This window comes from Neolamprologus brichardi, chromosome 5 (genome assembly GCF_056152115.1).
Source record: "Neolamprologus brichardi isolate AB-2024 chromosome 5, ASM5615211v1, whole genome shotgun sequence".
In the NCBI taxonomy this organism is placed as follows: domain Eukaryota; kingdom Metazoa; phylum Chordata; class Actinopteri; order Cichliformes; family Cichlidae; genus Neolamprologus; species Neolamprologus brichardi.
This window is the reverse complement of record NC_142108.1, coordinates 26,072,143-26,091,850: the sequence shown is the minus strand read 5'-3', so window position 1 is coordinate 26,091,850 and position 19,708 is coordinate 26,072,143. Positions and strand designations below refer to the sequence as shown.

At 38.6% G+C, this 19,708-nt stretch overlaps 1 protein-coding gene across 1 annotated transcript; it reads left to right on the top strand.

Annotated features, from left to right (window-relative positions):
* The first annotated feature begins 2,473 nt into the window (after positions 1 to 2,473).
* Positions 2,474 to 17,869, top strand: alpl (alkaline phosphatase, biomineralization associated). Its single transcript, XM_006782904.3, has 12 exons — positions 2,474 to 2,612; positions 4,635 to 4,800; positions 5,247 to 5,366; positions 6,871 to 6,986; positions 9,220 to 9,394; positions 10,654 to 10,829; positions 11,965 to 12,105; positions 12,258 to 12,327; positions 12,461 to 12,595; positions 16,082 to 16,273; positions 16,360 to 16,479; positions 16,981 to 17,869. Exons 2-12 carry the CDS (start codon positions 4,734 to 4,736, stop codon positions 17,244 to 17,246), a joined length of 1,578 nt encoding a protein of 525 aa, XP_006782967.2. The 5' UTR covers positions 2,474 to 2,612; positions 4,635 to 4,733; the 3' UTR covers positions 17,247 to 17,869.
* Positions 17,870 to 19,708: the final 1,839 nt, after the last annotated feature.

Genomic DNA, 19,708 nt, shown 5'->3' with positions numbered 1-19,708 from the left:
ACCCCGGAAATCAGCACATCCACGCCTAGAGGTTTCCGATAGAAGCACTCAAACTGAAATGAGAGGCGTCGGCAAGAAGCTGCTCTCTCAGCATAAAAACATCAAATTGGTTTTTAATGGTAAGGTTTAATAGTGACCTCTCTCTTTTCCCCCGTATCCGAGTTGTCACAGTAGCCTACATAGATTAGTAAAAGATAAACACTAAGGAGTATTAGCCTGTATTACTAAGTTAACCCAACATTAACTAAGCATTTTGGTTATGCTGAACTTGCCAGAGCAATGATATCAATATAACTGGTGATAAATTAACTAAGCTCGTGTAACAATGTGTCAAAAGTTCAAACAACCACCAAAATGTATGCTTGTTCTTCTAACGTCATAAACTTTAAAATCCCAATTCAAAAGTTTGAATTTTTAAAATGTAATTATTATTATTATTATTATTATTATTATTATTAATAATAATAATAATAATAATAATAATAATATTAATAAGTACTCTTTATATCAGCTTTACTCACCTTGAAACACTTTGGTGTAACAACTAGAACAGTTCCAGCATTTTTTCCTCCCAGTAGTCCTCATATTGTATTTTACTTCAGCGATACATGTACATCATGTTGTATCAATTGTTAACATGCAGAGTTAAAAAAATGTACACATTCGCACAACATTGAACTTCTGAATATATGACCTTTGACTGTTAACCGATATCTCTGTTCATTTTGAAGCCTTGACAAACCCCTGGAAAGGGTATGAACTACATTAGGCTCTATGGATTTTTATCTTATCTTTTATTTTATTTTTATTTACTTTTTTAGCCTGACAGACCAGATACAAACCAGAAATTTGTATAAAGAATGTAACTGCATATGATGATTGAGAAAGCAGGTTTAATAGTGACACCCAAAGGAGGTCGCAGTAAACAGCTAGAAGCATACATCCAAAATAAAACCACACAAGCTGAAACTGCAGTACTCCTTACCAACGACTTTAATCAGCAAAAGAAAGTTTCTGAGTTAGACTCCATCATCTGTAGGGAGTTTCCATATTCTCTCTGTGTGGGCTTTCTTCAGGTACTTTGGCTTCCTCCCACAGTCCAAAGACAGGCAGTTAGTGGGGTTAGGTTAGTTTGTGACTCTAAATTGAATGGTTGTCTATTTGTTGTTTGTTTGTTTTTAAGCTTTGTGGCATTCATGTCATAAATGATAAGTGTGACTGATACTCACTGAGCAGGTATTCCACTTTATGTGGGTCTCCACAGCATTTGCACCTCATCACCCGTCCCTATGTTCAACAGAGAAAGTCTCCATGAAGTCTCACATATGGAGAGTTCTTTGGAATATAATTAAACAAAAGGAAGTGCATATACAATATAATAAAAGTAATTATGCGCCTTTATTATGATGATATTGCTATAATACCTCAATTTTTAAAAATAATAATTACATGAAGTGGCGGGGGAAGTAGCACACACAAGAGCCCAAAGAGAAACATGACTCAAAAAGAAATGTGCTCATATACAGATGCATAACTGCTTAAACCAAAATATTACCAAACAGAAAAGCAGCCGAAATAACGAAGAACGCTCTTAGTTTATAAGAGCTGTCATACTTGTTTTTCACATGCTAAAAATCCTGCACAGTTTGTACATGTTTCTTAAAAAATTAAGACCACATCTCAGCATAAGTAACCCACAGTGTCCCACACAAACACACTCTTTGTCCCACATGTACTTCTTTAGGGATGTGGTCACTCTAGACTTAAAATAATTGCCCAGAACCGCTGGATGAGAGTATGGCTCAGTGATGAAATCTGTACTTTACTAAAATCCCTTTTTAAATATTTAAATACACATATATTTTGGTATCAAGTGTTGTAATTTGAGCTCCATACCATGTATTATTTAGCAAGTTTCAAAATAAATATAAATATGTAATATAAGATTAACAGCATGCAACACTAAAGTGATAAACACAGGAGTGAATCAGTAATTCTGACAAAGGCTGTTCTCAAGTTTGAGTACTTGAGATTACATTTAAACATATTATGATATGTATTAACATATAATATAGATGTATCTGTATTAGGAATGCCATGAGCTCTTTTTCAGTACCACTTTTCACATGATAGAACTGTATTAGTACTGCACACAGCCTGAAAATTGTGCCCATTGTCTTTTTTTTTTTTTTTTTACGAAAGTTATCGATATTCAATTTATTTATGATTACATTTTCAGATTCCCTGTGGACTGCTTTGTTGTTTGTCTCCCTGGAAACGCCCCTGATTGCTGCAGAAGTATGAATATTGAACGCTGTAATGGTGCCACTGTGCTCTGTTCTCGAAGCAACTCCAGTGTTGACCGGCAGGCGGAGCTCTCGGTCCATTCACTCCCATGGCAGCAGCAGGGCATCGTTATTTCTAAGGGTTTTTTTTCTCCCCCCTTCGTGGGATACAGACCGCTATTCTCAGATCCTGGAGCCTCAATCAAACAAGTGTGGCCCTCTGAAAAGCACCGTGGAAGCAGCGACCAGGACACGCACTTCAAGAGGGAGGACTGAGTGGACTGCAAGCACATTTTGGTGTCATTTTTGCCCACGGAAGCCAACTCAGTAAGTAAAACTGCAATGAACTTTTTGGTTTTTTTTGGTCGTGTTTTCTACACATAACAGGTTGCTTTCGGAGAAACCACGTTGTCGGAGTACAAGCAGCAATGTGGGTGTTCAGCTCGTTTCCCCCTCCTTTATTTAATCGTGTTTTCCCTCTCTCCATCTGCTGTGGCATTGCTGCCAGTTACTGCTTGCTGTAAAGCCATGTAAAATGATTTGTGCTGGATTATAAAAAATGTTTTTGGTCATCTGTTGCAGAGACACTGGCTCCGTATTCTATCATTTTCACTGAGATTAGGTACTTCATTTATGAATAAAGGATTTGATGTAGCAAAATCCTTAAAGCCCCGAAAGTTACATATTGTAAAAGTTCATGTTGTGGATGTCTGAGTATTTCAAGTATAGAGATTGCAATCAAATGCTTTCCACCACATTTGTGTGTAGTGCAGCGGAAGTGTTAGTTATTCTGTGTGCATAGAAGAGGTTGCATGAGGCAGCTTGGTGTCAGACGCAAAACAAATTGCCTTTTTAAAATTGACAGAAACAGAGAAGACAGCACAATCTCTGCTGTCTGAAAACCTGCCACCACATCGATCGCCTTATTTTGATGTAATATTTTGAAGGTAATAGCTTCTATCTGTCAGCCGTTCAATTCTGAGCAGAATTAAAAACCTAATCCATGCTTTGGTGCTGCTGCCTGCTGGAATTACACATTTAAGTGCCCCCGTGACCTGCCTCAAGCTTCAATAGGAGCTTGGGAAGGCTGAGAGGTGTGAAGCTGTTTGGTGCTGGGACACCTCGCTCTAGCTGACACCGGTCCGGACACACTGGAGCATCTGAATGTCTGGTGACACCATGACTGAAGCGGAAGCCAATGTGATACTGACCACTGCGCTGACAGGAATCCTGCTGGTGGCAGTTATGGCACTGCTCTGCTACTTTACCTGCAGACTGGCTGGTTCAGTGCCACTGGGTGGACCTGGCAGAGTTTGAGTCTGTTAATGACCACTGGCCCGCAGCATCTGGGAAATGCTACATTATTATATCCACGATTTCTTGCCCGGTTGGTGTTGACATTTCTTTTTAGTTAACCTGGTATGTTCAGACTTACTTCTTATTTGGAGTCTGGGACAGATTCAATTTTAAGCTTATTTTTGGAGGTGATGAAATAATTGTAACTGAAGTAATTAGCCTCAGGTAAAGATTTTTGTGTCAAGAAATATTAATGTCGAGGTTTTCATTCAAGGGTGGACATGTGCAGTCAATCATTTGGTGTTAATCGGCTTTGTCATGGCTCTTAAACCTCTCAGTGCCATTGAGTGCAATCCCATTAAAATGACCTTGACTATAAGCGCAGAGAAGAAAGAAGAGGGTGTGTATAATTATAGCTGAAAGCCAGACTGGCCAGGACCCATAAGGGCCCCTGTTGTGACTACTTACATTCACAGCAAGGCCTGAAGCTTAACTTCTCCAAGCTCTTCTTTTGTTTTGCCTACAAAGTGTTCAGCGGCTGAAAGCTCCACTTTTGAGCAAGTCATATCAATAATGCAAAGACATATCATTTAAGTGGCTTAGATGAAATGAACACAGATGGTTGTATTCCTCTTGTGTCACCCCCACCCCCTCGCAGCCTCCTTTTTGCCTGTTTCTTTATTTGGGGAAATGTCTGTGACAGAAAGGACTTTTATCTCAACACTTTCTTGTTATAGAAGGGTGACCAAATGTTGAAAAGACTTGGCTTCATATCAGCTTGTCTTTATTGTAAAGATCAAGCAAAATAAGCAAATTCCGAGGTTCGGTTGAAAAATTAACCTGAGATTTTTTCTCTTGCTTAATGTCTGTATTCATTGCCTATAACTCCAGTCTCCACATAACACAGAAGAAAGACAAGTGTAGCTTGCAATTAACAACTGCACTTGGTCACTTTATCATGCAGTAAATAAATATTAAACCAGTATGTCAGAGTCAGTGTACGATTAAATGACACATGCAAAATTACTAGTTTGTGCCCTTGTTCTCTTGTAGCTGTGAGACGACTGCGGCCAGGCCTCTCCAGCTTCTCAAAGTGGCATGTGGTGACTGTCTAGAGTAACGTGTCACCCGCACACACTTGACAACAGGAAGATGACAGCCCTGCTAATCATTTGCTTTTGTCTGATTTTGGGGAGCTTGGGAAAACCACAATTCCCGGGTAAGTCACTGTGTTTGTAGTCAGCTGCTAAAAAAACCCAACAAATAGAACAACAGAAACAGTCTAATGGTTTGTAGTTTAACAGTAGGTGTCCACCACACACTAGGAAGGTTGAAAATCCTAAAAAGAAGCTTTTATATCAAGCTGTGTTTGGTTTAGTGTTGCCACAAAAAACAAGTAATTTTCTGGCTTTAATATTGCTTGAAAATGTTTTCATCTTAAATCCGATGATTATTGTTTTCAATAATGGATTGATAACTAGATAAAGATATTTGGTTGACTATCTTGAAAGAATAAAGAAATCCCCAAATATTTAAGCTGGAGAAGCTGGAACCAATGCACCTTTGGCATTTTGTACAGTGTCAATGCAAAATCTCAGCAGACCTGCATCTGGTGATTCCTAGGACTATCCGAATATAACCTGATTTGTTTATTGTAATACACAGAGCAAGAGAAAGATCCAAAGTTTTGGAACACATGGGCTCAGCGAACCTTGAAGAATGCTTTGACGCTGCAAGAGCTCAATAAAAACAAAGCAAAGAATCTCATCCTCTTCCTTGGAGATGGTAAGCGACACGTCATTACAGATTTGTGGCAAGATGTTAATAAAGTTACATCAATGCCTGCAGATGAAAGGTGAAATGCAACTGCGGCTACCAAAGCATTAGCTCTTCAATAGGCTCATCACCAAAGACTTGTGGTCAGCGCAGAGCCTTGACACTTTGATAGGGTAAAAGTAATTCCGTGTTGTAATTAGACTTGAACAATATTACAGAGGATTCAGTTGATCAGTAGAAGATGACTGAGATTTTTAACATTTTTTCCAATGAGTGAGGTGAATGAATGGGAGCAAACAAAGCAAGCGTGCTGCCACTGGATCACTGGGGTTCTGTTTGTGCTGGATTCCTCGCTGGTTGAACAAAAACTTTTATCCTCCATGGGGGCCTCTGCTTTCAGCCTCTCTGTTTGCTCTATGCGCACACCATGACATTCTTGCATGCTGCTGCATTCACAGTTATGTTTGCACAGTTATGTTTGAATAACAGAAAAATTAATAAAATGAAAAAAAAGTGTGTGCAATTGTTTAACTATTTAATGTTTCCCAAGAATTGAGATTACTGATTATTCTTTACCAGGAATATTACAGGATTCTGTTAAGTAACAACACTCAGCACCAAAGTCAGCTGTTTCCTCTGTGGACCTCTAAGCTAAGCTACATGCAGGGCAACCTTTGACATGAATCTGACTAATAAAACCAGACCTAAGGCTGAAGCATAATAATTAGTTTTGCTCTCTATGTACAAAACTATAAATGTGAGTTTTATGACAATGGTCTCGTATGTTGGAGTGTTTGAAATGATCAGTTAAGTGTTTTGAGTTCAGTTTTCTAACTGAAAATGTAAAAGATTCATCAAAATGCATTAGGAGTTATCCATGGATTCAACACTGGCATGCTATTTAGTATGTGAAACAGCATAAGAAACTTGTTAATGTGTTAAAACTTAGTATGCACCCAACATCTTGCTTTGTGCTTACTATTCCCAGGGGAATATTAAGACTTGCATGTACTGGACTGTGCTGAAATTAGTGTCCCAAAAGGCACTGCAGTGCTGAGCATGTTTAAGTACATGGTCCCACTGCGCAACTCTCTCGATTTGATGTGAATGCATAAAGAAATGTGTCTGGAAAGGTGTTTAGTGTCTACTTGCACAAAGCCACGCTGGACCATAGCACATATATTGAGTATGTAGGGCACATTATTATTTCTCTCTATTGTAACTACAAAAGACTCCTTCATCTCTGTGACCTAAAAAGTATCTGCTGCAAGTGTAGTTGTTTTCTTTTACCTTGTTTTTCTTTTGGTATCTGCTTTTGAAGTAATATGAATCCAGAAGAAATGTTTTGCCTATCAGCAGTCCTTTTGTTCTAGGATGTCAACTTCAACAAAAAAATGTCCATGTGCAGCAAATGAAGTACAATGAACTCTTTAATCTTTGATTTTCACAGGGTTTTCCTTTCTGTCCCCGCTGTGTCAAAATCTGTCATAAAACTCTGCTTTTTGCGGTTTAGGGATGGGTGTTCCCACGGTGACAGCTGCTCGCATACTGAAGGGTCAGCTGAATGGACAGAGCGGAGAAGAGACGCAGTTGGAAATGGACAAGTTCCCTTTTGTATCTTTATCCAAGGTCTGACTAAAGTGCACTATGACACAATGTATTGATCGTGCTTTGGCTATTAATGGCTTCCAGAAAAGGCCTGTGACCGGAAACAAGGCTGTTTAGTGTTTATCATACTGGGTGTGTGTAAGTTATAGATTAAAAAAAGTTAAAATACAAAAATAGGTTGATTATTTATATCTCATTGAATCATCAACAACAATTCACTAAACTATTCATTTTAGATTCTAGAGAATGTAAAAGGATGCATTTCTTTTAGTATTCAATTCAAAAATACCTTTATTATGCTAACCTGATAAAAGTTGCTCTTCTAGTGCTGTGTTTGTGAAATGCATGCTTGAAAAAAATCAGATAAGAAAGAAATTGCAATGACTGCAATGATTCTTAAAAAAATATTTTTCTTACAGTAACATTCTCTAAAAACGGCAGGATATAGAAATTCTCGAGCAATTTTCTAAAGATCTGACTATATATTTTTAACCTGTTTAGATGTAAGAGCCACAAAACTCCCAAAGGGAAGTTAGACAATGCTGAGTTATACCAATGAATTACTGGTTCTGTTCTTTTTTTTGATATGATGACAGTAAGAAAAATGAAAACCTTTTGCCCTAACTCTAAGTGTCCAAGAAGGGTCATTTATGACCCTGAATAACATTTAATGAGCCGTTATGATCATTTTAATTACCAAGTTGTTTCCTATTTTATATTTTACATAATGTTTTGACAATATTGTCTTTGATATTTTTCATTTTCCAGCTCTAAGCATTACATTGGAAACCATAATTATTTATCTTAGAACATTTTAGAATATTTTTCACAGATAAAGAAAGAGTATTGATGTGATGAATATAATGAGAAGCCTTCAAATTTACATTAAAATATAACCAATAGAATCATTTGTCACCCCAATAAAGTAGCTAAAATAGTTTGGTTGCTTGAGAGTTAAAAGTGTAAAAGTCTTGAGAACCACACCACAATTACTATATGTTTTCTTTCCTGTGAGCCAAGATTTCTTGTCATTTTTAAAGTGGTCATTAGAAATCTTTCTCCTGGCTTTCTCAAGAAAGATGTTTTTCCTTTGGCTGCTTTTCCACATATTTACAGTCCAGTCCTTGCACTTGACCATGGCATAAAAAACGGCATCTAGCTCAAGAAATGTGCCTACGAATGACTATTTAACGAAAAACAACTTAAAATGGTTTAAACGTTTTAGTACTGGCAGGCTATCACAAAAACACGTGATTTGTTCACATTTCTATAGTTGAATCTATGAAAAATACCAAAGAACAACAAGATGATTACCAAAGACGTGTTAACTGGAAGAAATTAGAGGAATCTGAAGGAGAGTGGGAGACCTAAAACAATATTTATAGCAAATGAACAGGATGTGTGATTAAAAAGTCTTGTTCTTAAGAAATGGAACAAAAATCCAGCATAGACCTGACACATATCTTGACAGATGCAGTGGGCCTTTCCGTCTGTACTGTTCACTGAAGATAGAAATTATCTCAGCGGGATGTAGCTGTCAAGAAGCCATTCTTAAGGGAGGAAAAGGCTGGGGGGAAAAGGCTAAGGTATGCCAGATTACAGAAGAGCTGGACTGATAATCAGTGGCAGCAGGTCTGATGGCGTGAAGAATCAAATTTGAGTATTTACAGAGAGGGGTGCAATAGTGAGTGTCTACAGCTACTTGTAAAGTTTGGTGGAGGCTCTGTCGTGGTTCTGGGCTGCATTACAGCTTGGGGATCTTGCTAAAATTGAAAGAATTATGAGAGCAGAAAAGTACAATCAGATTTTGATGCACTGTGCAACACTATTTTTTAGCATGACAATGATACCATTAATACTGACAGTGCAGTAAAACCATACTTTGATAAAAAAGAAAATAACAGTGGAACATTATCAGTGGATTGGAGAACCTCAGAGCCCGGACCTCAACATTATTGAATCAGTGTGGGATCATCTTAACGGGGAACGGAAAAAAAAAAAGTCAACATCAAAAGAAGAGCTTGAAATGTCCTTCAAGAAGCCTGGAGAGCTATTCCTGAAGATTGCTTAAAAAAATTACAAGACAGCAGCCCAAGACAAGAGACCTTCAAGCTCATTAGAATTGTAGACACTCTGGTTTACCTTTATTTGTTTTGTTTTTTTAAAATAGAGCTGTCAGTGCTCATAGTTAATGCTCAAGTTTAAACAAGTCAGATCATATTAACACAAACTCTCCTGCACTGTGTCCCTGCAGACCTACAACACCAATGCACAGGTGCCAGACAGTGCTGGCACAGCCACAGCTTACCTATGCGGGGTTAAGGCCAATGAGGGCACTGTGGGCGTGAGTGCAGCCGCTGTCCGCTCCCAGTGTAACACCACACAGGGCAATGAGGTCACCTCGATCCTTAAATGGGCAAAGGACGCAGGTAGAGTGACAACAAACTTTTCAAAAATGCAGATCATGTTACTAAGTTCATCCAGCCGTGTTAAGCACAAGGGTCAGTGGGGATTGTGTTAGGCTCGCATGTGTATTTTTTGGGGGATGATTGAAAACCATGGAGCACCACAAGGCTAACACAAAGACACAGGCAAACATTGATTCTGATATCCACAACCAGCGTAGAATCATCAACAAACCTAACATGCATGTCTGTGGACTAGAAAGTAAATATGCAGTTTTTTTCTCCTCCCTTAAGTGGTTTCACCTGCATAATAAGTTAAATATTGATCAGCCTAGAGAAGCATGTCTAAAGTCTCATCAGTAACTACCTTTACTAGGTATCCTAACAACAAAGCTCAAAGTTTATATGAGTATTAACCTTTGCACTTCAAACACTCAACACTCACACTAGCAAACAAACAAAAAAAATGCACCACGGAAGAGGAGCCAGATGTGTGGTGTGAATGAGTGCTACAGTATGGCGGTGGTGGGGATAAGTTTAAAGCTCTTACTCAGTCTATGGTGTATGCTTAGGTTGGCTGGTCTGCTTGGTCATGTCATAGACTCAGCCACTAGTAAAGTCTTATTTATAATGCTGTTCTTGACTTAATCCCATTTTACTTACTGACTTATGTTCATCAGCGAATTGTGGGAAGTTACTGTCCTGTAGGTCTCAGGGTTCATTATTTCTGTCTGTGAACAATAGTTAACAGCTAAAACTTTATAAGCTGGTCTGATTTAATGAAGTTAAGGTGATTTTTAAATGGCTTGGATGCAGTTGCTGTTCATCAGGCTGCAAACGTTTTGGCTTAATATTATTACTTTTGTTTCTGGCATTACAAGATATACTTGTTCTGTATTGACATTGATTTCTGTGTTTTACTTTAATCACCTATACTTTACTGGTTTATGGATGGTTCACAGGTCACAGACAATAAGAGAGCCAATCATTCCTCTGGGAACATGACAGGCAGTATTTGACACCCTGTTTCCAGTAGATCTAAATGACTTTTTATACCATAATTAATAATTAAGGTGTAAATTGTGTAATTTGTTTACCACTGATTTCCCCCCCTCCCCATACAGTGGCATCCAATTTTTACCAATGCAGATACAAAACAACTGACCCATGATTTTATTCCACTGCTGCACTGAAAGGACTCACCGAACATATAGATGGAAACGTATCCTTAAAAGGTTATTTACATATCTGAGGGGTTTCTCAATATCCATGTTTGTTTACAGGAAAGTCAGTGGGCATAGTGACAACAACACGCGTCAACCATGCGACTCCTAGTGCTGCGTACGCACACTGTGTGGACAGAGACTGGTACTCTGACAATGAGATGCCAGTAGAAGCACTGCAAGCTGGCTGCAAGGATATCGCCAGACAACTGTTTGAAAACATTCCCAACATTGATGTAAGTGAAAAGTAGAGAATCAGATTAAACCTGAAGATTAATTGATCGACTATCTGTGGACGTTATTAGCAGCTCCAGTATCCAGACTGTGGTTCGTTGGTTTATCACTTTATTCCACTCTGAAATTCATTTTTTCTAACAACTGAATGATTGTCATGAAACATATTTCAGACATTCACTGTCCAGAGATCCAGAGTCCAGTCTAGTGAAGGTCACATTTATTGCTTATAGCTGAATATCCTTATAAACTTTTGATTTGATTGCCATAAACTAGTGCAGACATCAATGATCCTAATATCACTGATGTTTGCACTGTTCTATATTTCAAAAATATTCTTTATCTGTTTTTACTGTGACCAAAGAGCTGCAACACAAATGGCATGCACACCAAATGAAGGAACTCAGCCTAAAACTGATAGAAATAACACTTATTATTTGAATAAATGCCTATGAAGTGCCAGTGAGGTAACACGATGGTGGTTGAGTCGCTTCTCTCTGTTTGTTGCAAAACTTTGTCTTTGTCAAAGTTTTGCAATATTTATACGATCTGCACGAATAAAAACCAAGCGTCTTTTGTGACATTCCTGGATAAAATGGAAACATGTGCTACAGCTGCAGACTGTCAGTTGCACTTTCATGTGCTACCTCATGTGAAAAGCGAAATACTAAGTGGCGAAATACTTTTGTTATTGCGGGAAATACACTGTTTGTCAATGAGCAAGTACACAAATGTACACATCTACACGAAGATATTTAAAACGTTTGGAACTTGTTTAGCGTAATCTCGTACTAGTGCTTGACATGCTTGCAAAAGACATTCTTAATCTCGCACATTTCCCTTCCTGGTTAAATAAAGTTCTTTGTTTTGAAGATTCAGATTTGCATGGATGTTAGCAATGAGCTAGAAATGTGCTTTAATATTCTCATAGAGCTTCCTCCCCTGTTTGCTGCTTAATTTGAAGTTCTAGTCAGGCAAAGGAAGTTACAAATTGATAGCGTCGTTGAGCATTAGCACTGTGTTTACGAGCCAACAGTAAATGTTTGATATGATGGTTTCTTACACAGGACATGTTTTTATTTGGTCCCCAAAAAAACTGTGATTAAGATTATCTATGTTGTTTTTTTTTTAAATCAGGTGATTATGGGTGGAGGAAGGAAGTATATGTTTCCCAAAAACATGTCGGATGTAGAGTATCCTAATATTTTGAAGCAGAGTGGCACACGGAAAGATGGAAGAAACCTGGTGCAGGAGTGGGTTGACAGAATGAAGGACAAAGTAATTTTTCCTCTTTTGTTTCTCTTTGCTCTTCTTGTTTCCTCGTTTCCTCTTTATCTACCTAATTGCATTTTCATATTCTTAAATTCAAAGTGACTCCATTTGTACCACCAAAACTGTTCTGTACCTTTTTCTTCTTTTTTTTGTTGCAGAAAAAACATTATGTATGGAACAAGACGCAGCTCTTATCCCTAAACCCCAACAACGTGGATTACTTACTGGGTGAGTCTCAGTCTCATTATGACAGTTTCATTGAAGTTTTAATAAAGAGCCATATGCATTTGCTTTTACTGCAGGCTTATTTTCTGTGTGTAATACCTTGTTACACATTGAGCTGTGCCCTCTGGTATTCCAGGTCTCTTTGAACCTGGGGATATGGCATATGACTTGGAGAGGAACACTGAGAGTGATCCTTCACTGACAGAGATGGTGGATGTGGCTATCAAGATCCTAAAAAAGAACCCCAGTGGATTTTACCTGCTTGTAGAGGGTGAGTTTGAAGCCTCTGTTATGGTACAATTACACAGTTGTTGTTTTTTTTTTGTTCTTGTGCTGATTTCACCAAGACTTAGCAGACCTCCCATTCACTCCCTTTTAACTATAAAAGGGAGTGCTTTTATAGTTAAAAGCACTCCCTTTTATAGTTAAAAGGGAGTGCTTTTATAGTTAAATTTGGTCTTCATAACCAGTGTTTGGGTCATTATTTACAAAAACTAATGTTTCACACATTTCTAGTTACTTTTCTTTATAGTAATGAAGTATGTTCATTAATTACTTACTGGGAAAAGTCAATTTTACTCTTACCTTATTCCATAACATAACTTGAAATGCATTTTCATATAATTGAAGTGAATAAGTGAAGTTCAGAGTTTGGCTGCTGGGCTGGCGTTAACAGACACTGGACATTAACACACTAGCTAGCTCAACTTTACCGTTGTAGCCTTACCAAGTTGTCCTTTTGCGCAATAAAAGCAAACGTAATGTCTGTATCTCCACACCTCAAACCTCCGATTGCACCACCCTTTTCTTCCTCCTTGTATAATGACTAACATCAGCTGATTGTAGCACAAGTGCACAAGAAGAAAAAGATATGTTTGATGTGTTTTTCTGCCTATTGTGCAGAACATTTGTAATGCAAGTACATAATTGTATCTGCAGTGCGGTTACTGAATTTAGTACGGTAACGCATTAATAACTTTTACTGAAAGACATAATGTGGTTACAGTGACGCATTACCGTACCTGTGTTTCCTCATCAGGAAAACATAGTTTTGTTTGTGGTTTGCTTTTGCATCCATGGAGCATGAAAATCAAATCCTGGAGAGGAAAATTGTAGCTGCATCAAACGTACAAGCTACTATTTAGTAAACTGAAACAGTATGTGAGATATTTTTAACATTTCCAAAATCTTATTATGTACTTAAATACTGGTTGTTTCCCTTTGCCAGGCATATATTATATTTTAGAATCTTATTAGTATGTAGCTCATATCAATTGAGGTCAGGTCACTTTGCAAATGTTATCCATCTTTAACCATCTGGAAGTGTAGAAGCTAGTAATGAATTCATAAATGCTGAACAATAACATATATATTGAGTACACAGAGTATACTAAGAGATTTCAGAAGCAGATTCAGTCTCTTATTAGCTCCTAGTAAAACATTCTTCAAACCATTCATTTTACAAAGTGAAACAGGAAGAACTGAATTTGGGGGGTTAGGTCTGTTTTTCTGCTTTGTTGTCCTGTGCTAGCTTTGATTTGTTCACTTGTGCTGGATCGCCATTTGTAGTTCTTGGAGAACATTTCAGTGAGCCAGAGTTTTCTATAATGGAGAACTGAAACTCATGGTTATCTTAAACTCTACAAAGGGCCTTACATATTTGATCTACTGGCTTTCTTTGTGAAGCCATGACCTGGCTGTGTTGTGGTCATGTAGACCCTGTATCAACCTGGAAAAGTGTGAATAACAGTTGACAATAAGGGCAGGGTGTTTTGTGTTTAGCAAAACTGTTCCTTAGCCAGAGGTCTTTCTTTTTTTTAATCACGCAGCATACTGATATGTTGTGTTCCCATGGAAACAACATTTCACCATTTCAACATTTCCTATTAAAAACCACAAACTATTCTCTCTCTTCTCCCTTCTTAATAAAATTGGAACCTGACCTTAAAAATTCACCACAGAGCACCGAATTTCATTAACAGGTCAAAAGGAGCAATTTACTGACCTAAGCCACATATATATACATCATATATATACTGTAGTGATATAGTTTTCTCACTTTTAATAACATAATTTGGTAACATAATTAAAAAAACTAAAACTATAGTAAAAAACTAAAATTATAAATTATATTATAACATAAGCCATCTTACAACTGAAAACAAACCAATCAATCAAAATCCTGTTCCAACAATTTTCTGCAGTATTTTGGTCTTCTCATCATCATCTTTGTGTTTGCTGTATAGTACTGAGAATATATTCTGAGGACAATATTAAAACAGATTGTATGGTAGCCTACATGATATTGTAACTTTGAATGTAATCTGATTATGCTGCATAAATACTTTGTAGGGGTTGTAAATCAACCATGATAGCGCATCTGACATCTTGTAGCATCTTCTTAAATTCAGTTGTGTAAATCCACCAAGAGAAGCAGCAGAGGTCAGTGGATCACAACCTATAGGAAAAAAAACTACAAGCAATCTTTTGAAGCCTGTACTATGCTGGAATTATTTATATAAGCATTTATATAATAATTTTCTTTAAGTAGAGTGTTTATTGAGCCTTCTGATTCCCAAAAAGTTGAGTCTGTTCATCTGGCCGTAGTGTTTTCAGTGGGAGAAACGTTTCGTCACTCTGAATGGCTGAACCTAGCCCACTGAATGAACAATGGGCTGTGAGGTCAGTTCTTTGATCATTAATATGCAAATTGTCATGACCATTGATCAATAACCACTGATCAATGGCCATGAGTACCATTCACAGAGAGTTGGGGAATGGCTGCAATCACAGCATTGTAAGATGGTAACAGATGTACCCTTAGGCCCCGTCCTCGATTCAGAGATGGTCTTTCCCTTTTCACATAAATGGCCTCCTTGACTGCCCGCTCAGACCAGCGATCCTCCCTGTCCAGGATGTGTACATCCTCATCACTCAAAGAGTGTCCACAGGCCCGTAGGTGTGAATAGACTGCGGAGTCCTGACCTGACGAGTTGGCTCTTCTGTGTTGCATCATCCGCTTCGCCAGAGGTTGTTTGGTTTCCCCGATGTATAAATCCGGGCAATCCTCCTGGCACTTACCAGCGTACACTATGTTACTCTGTCTGTGTCTGAGGACCCGATCCTTGGGGTGGACCGATTTTCGGCACAGCATTTTTTGGGGGTTTAAAAGCCACAGAAGAGCAGTGTTTAGAAAAAATGCATCTCAACTCTTCCACTACTCCTGACACGTACGGGATCACTACGGGTTTTCGCTTAGGCAGCAGTTGTCTTTCTCTCCTGGATCGGCTGGAGCTTTCTTAGGATCCTTCCCAGCTTTGACAAATGTCCAGCTGGGATAACCACATTTACTCAGGGCATTCTGAATCAGTACTTAAACTGCGTATTTTTAACACAAGTATTTGCACTACTTAAGTGAAGAATGTGTATACTTTCGTCACCTCTGGTTAGCTTGCATTAAGAGAGGTTTTTGTTAGATACCAGACCATCTGAAATAGCTTCCTCCACATCTTTATAGAGATAGCAATACTGGGGAGTGATTTCACAGTTTTAGCCAGTTTTTTCAACTTTATGGAGCAACTGGCCAAGTTTACAAAACAGAGAATATAAGCAGGGCTTCAAAGTCTCTCCCAAGATGCCCTTTGTCATTCCTAAAGCAGCTGCATTGCCATTTTTTGGACAAACAAATCTGGCTCAATTACATGTTATACAAACCACTCTGAGGTCATGTTAGCCTAACTGTAAATATTTACACCAGGAGGACGTATTGACCACGGACACCATGAAGGCAAGGCCAAGCAGGCTCTTCATGAAGCTGTGGAAATGGACCGGGCTATTGGCCGGGCAGGTCTTTTGACCAGCGACCATGAAACGCTGACCATAGTTACTGCTGACCATTCTCACGTATTCAGCTTTGGAGGCTACACAGCCAGAGGAAATACAATATTTGGTATGTAATGACAAGCATATGTTAGATACTGTACAGCTGAAGTGGAGAACTTGCAGTTCTTTACATTACGTCTGGTTCTTCCACAGGTCTGGCTCCCATGCTGAGTGATGTTGATCAGAAGCCCTTCACCTCGATTTTGTATGGAAACGGACCAGGTTACAAAGTTATCAATGGCGCGAGGGAGAACGTCTCTGCTGTTAAGTATGGTAAGTAAAAACATTTTATTCACATTGATTCAGAATAATGATAAGATAGCGCTTGTTATTTGGGCAGTGGTCAAAGGCAGAGACCATGGTGGTTCAATACCCGGCTGCTTAAACTGACTTGCAGTTCTACCTGGTGATGAAGAGACCCCAAGATATAGTTGGGCTTACCTCAGTGCTTGTGGAACTAGTCTACTGGAGGATGGCTAGACTTTATTCCACTGTAGAATCACCCACGGTGTGAGGCACTGAGCAGGGTGGGTGTACTTGGAGCGTGTGTGGTGTGCTTTTTCCTGGTAACCAAAATAGGGGTGTTTAACTAGGGTTTCAGGTTTGTTAACACTCAGACATTGAGCATATGCTCAGAGTACCTGAGCTTCTTGGTGTCCTTGCAGGACACTGAAACATGGAGGGATATCACTGGGAGTTAGTCTCTATCATCCCCATGCGAGTTAAAAATAATAATGACTGCCTGCATCTTTTGTCTCTGTCTCTTCCTTTCAGAGGGAAACAACTACCAGGCCCAGGCAGCCGTACCGCTGAACGCGGAGACTCATGGAGGAGAGGATGTGGCTGTGTTTGCGAAAGGTCCCTTGGCTCACCTCCTACATGGGGTCCACGAACAAAACTACATCCCCCATGTAATGGCATATGCAGCCTGTATCGGGCAGAACAGGGAGCACTGTATGTCACCCAGCGGGTCAGCTGGATTACGGCCAGCCTTCTCCATTGTTGCAGTCATTCTCTCAGCTGCGCGACTTTTGTGCTGACCTTTCCCAAACACCCAACGCTGTTAATGCACTCACTTTAACCACTCATTTAAAGATTTTAATTTGATGATATTGCTTTATTATTTTTTAATTTGTCTCTCCAGTATTTTAAATATGGGACCACTTTTAGACACGTTTATTTTTACGACAATTAACTGACAAAAGTGTAGCGGATAACTAAACAAAATAATCAACTCACTGTGATGCACTGATTTTTTTTTAAAGGGTGCTGTGGCAGAGATCATTGTGAATTGTGAGATTTCAATTGTGATTTTTCTATTAACTAAGGATTTTCAGACTCGTTCGTCATCCTTTTTTAATGCAGCCTGTCTCTGTTTAAATAGACTGAATTTGCAAATGTCTGAATTTCTTTCATATTTTAAATGTGCATTTAACAGTCTACCTCACAAGCTTTCAAAGATATGTTCACAATTTGAAGAATTATTATAATTTGTTTTTTTGCCAAAAGAGGCAAATGAATGTATAATTGACGATACATTAAGATCATTTTTTGTCATGCATGTTTTTTTTTGCATAATTGCAAAAAAAAAAAAAAACCTGAAAAAGAAAAAAGGAAAATCCCACCGATGGTTCTGTCCAAATACAAGTTTTTAAATCTCAAATTCAATGAATGAAATGTGTCTGTTTTTCTGTCAATCTTGTTAACAGTTTTGGTGGAACAAACATGATTAAGTTTTCTCCTTTTGCCCCCATTCTCTGCCCTTCAGCTATATTTTTCCTCCAAATTTTCAGTACAGCACTCTTTTCACTGACCGCTTCAAGCATTTCAGCAGAACAATACTAAAGTCAGATTTATTTACATGTAACCATCTTTACAAAACAAAAAATGAAAAGCAGGCAACAGTGACATATGAGAAAAATTATATGTTTAGGATGAAAAGGGACAAATTTTCATAAAATGTAATATATCAACACAAAGTAAAAACATTAAAAAATTTCAAACATTTTGTCTCACATCTGTCCAAAAAAAACCCCTCTCAGCCACCATCCTTTTTAGGTCATGTCATGCATGTGTGTTGTACCTTTCCATCTGCTTTGTGGTGGCTTGTGTGGAATGTGGGTGTATTGAAGCCATTAATTGCTTGGCATCGTGTGGTCACTGGGAAAACAGGGGAATCATGTTGACTGAAGCATGAAAAAGGAGGTTTAGTCTAAGCAGGTATGAAATGAAGTCCTCATGTTGTTAGCAGTACTTTCTTAATATCAGGACTGAAAATGGCTCATTTAGGCCCTCAGGAAACATGTCATGATTTCAAGTTAACTTGCTCTACTGGTTTATCTTCTTTTCCTCTTCCCAGCTACACATCATTCTGCCATCCCACTTTATCGTTTCTGTTCTCCATTTAGAGAGAGATAGCGTCAGACTGTATATTATGAATGTCAAAAAGCCCTGAGTATGCAACTTAACTCACTGATTTTGATGACATGGTTTTTCAAATACAAGCACTTGGGGGTGTCTCGTGCATTTGATTCCAGTTGTCTTGTCAGGTTTTTTCCATTCAGTCAATGAGCAACAAAGCAAGCAGTGAAGGTGAAAGAAAGTAGTCAGTGTCATGTCTCAGCTTGAATTTCCATGGAAATGCTCGGATCTTAATAAATGTGCAGTTTTCTCAGGCAAGTCATCACCTCTGCTGAGTTCATATTACAACACCACGTTTAAATTCATAAAACTTTCAGTTACACTGTAATTTTCAGTGTCATGCCTCTTCTCATGGGGCCTCTCCCTTTGGCACAACCAATAAGTGTCTACTTTTAGTGTATGTCAGTTTACATTTGCCTGACCAAAGGTTTTATATAGTCTGTAGACATGGTTAAGATGCCCTGCTGAAGCTGAAACGGAGCATCAAAATGGGGAAGAATGATGATTTATGGGCTGGTCTGAGTATTTCAGAAACTGCTTACCTTCTGGAATATTTTCCCTCAACTGCCTCTAGGGTTTACAAAGAAAAAGGGAAAATATCCAGTGAGCGGCAGTTCTTTGGGGAAAATGCCTTGCTGACGCCAAAGGTCTGAATGGTGTGACTGCTATGAGCTGACAGGAAGCCAACAGTAACTCAAATAACCACTCACTGCAATCAAGGTGTGCTAAAGACCATGTACTAAAGATGCCACTCCTGACAGCTAAGAACAGGAAACCAAGGCTACAATTCACATGCACTCAACAAAATTGGAAGATTTAAAAAAACGTTGTAAATGAACTGGTTCTTAAATAGTGCTTTATACAACTTGCTTAATTCACCCATCTACACAGGCACTTTTTTCTATGGTTTTTCCATATAAATGCGTTCTATCTAACATTTACACACATTCCTGCTCTCACGGATGGATCAGTGAACAACTTGGGGATAGTATCTTGCCCAGGGATATTTGACATGCAGACCAGGGATCGAACCACTAGCCTTCTGATTAGTAGATGACCTGCTCTGTCTGGTCTGATGAGT

What these genes read in the sequence shown, in the direction of transcription:
- alpl (XM_006782904.3), top strand. Translation starts at nt 4,734, where the DNA reads ATGACAGCCCTGCTAATCATTTGCTTTTGTCTGATTTTGGGGAGCTTG. An exon ending in TAAATGGGCAAAGGACGCAG is followed by an intron (nt 9,395 to 10,653) that starts GTAGAGTGACAA and finishes GTTTGTTTACAG; the next exon opens with GAAAGTCAGTGGGCATAGTG. An exon ending in CAGAGGAAATACAATATTTG is followed by an intron (nt 16,274 to 16,359) that starts GTATGTAATGAC and finishes GTTCTTCCACAG; the next exon opens with GTCTGGCTCCCATGCTGAGT.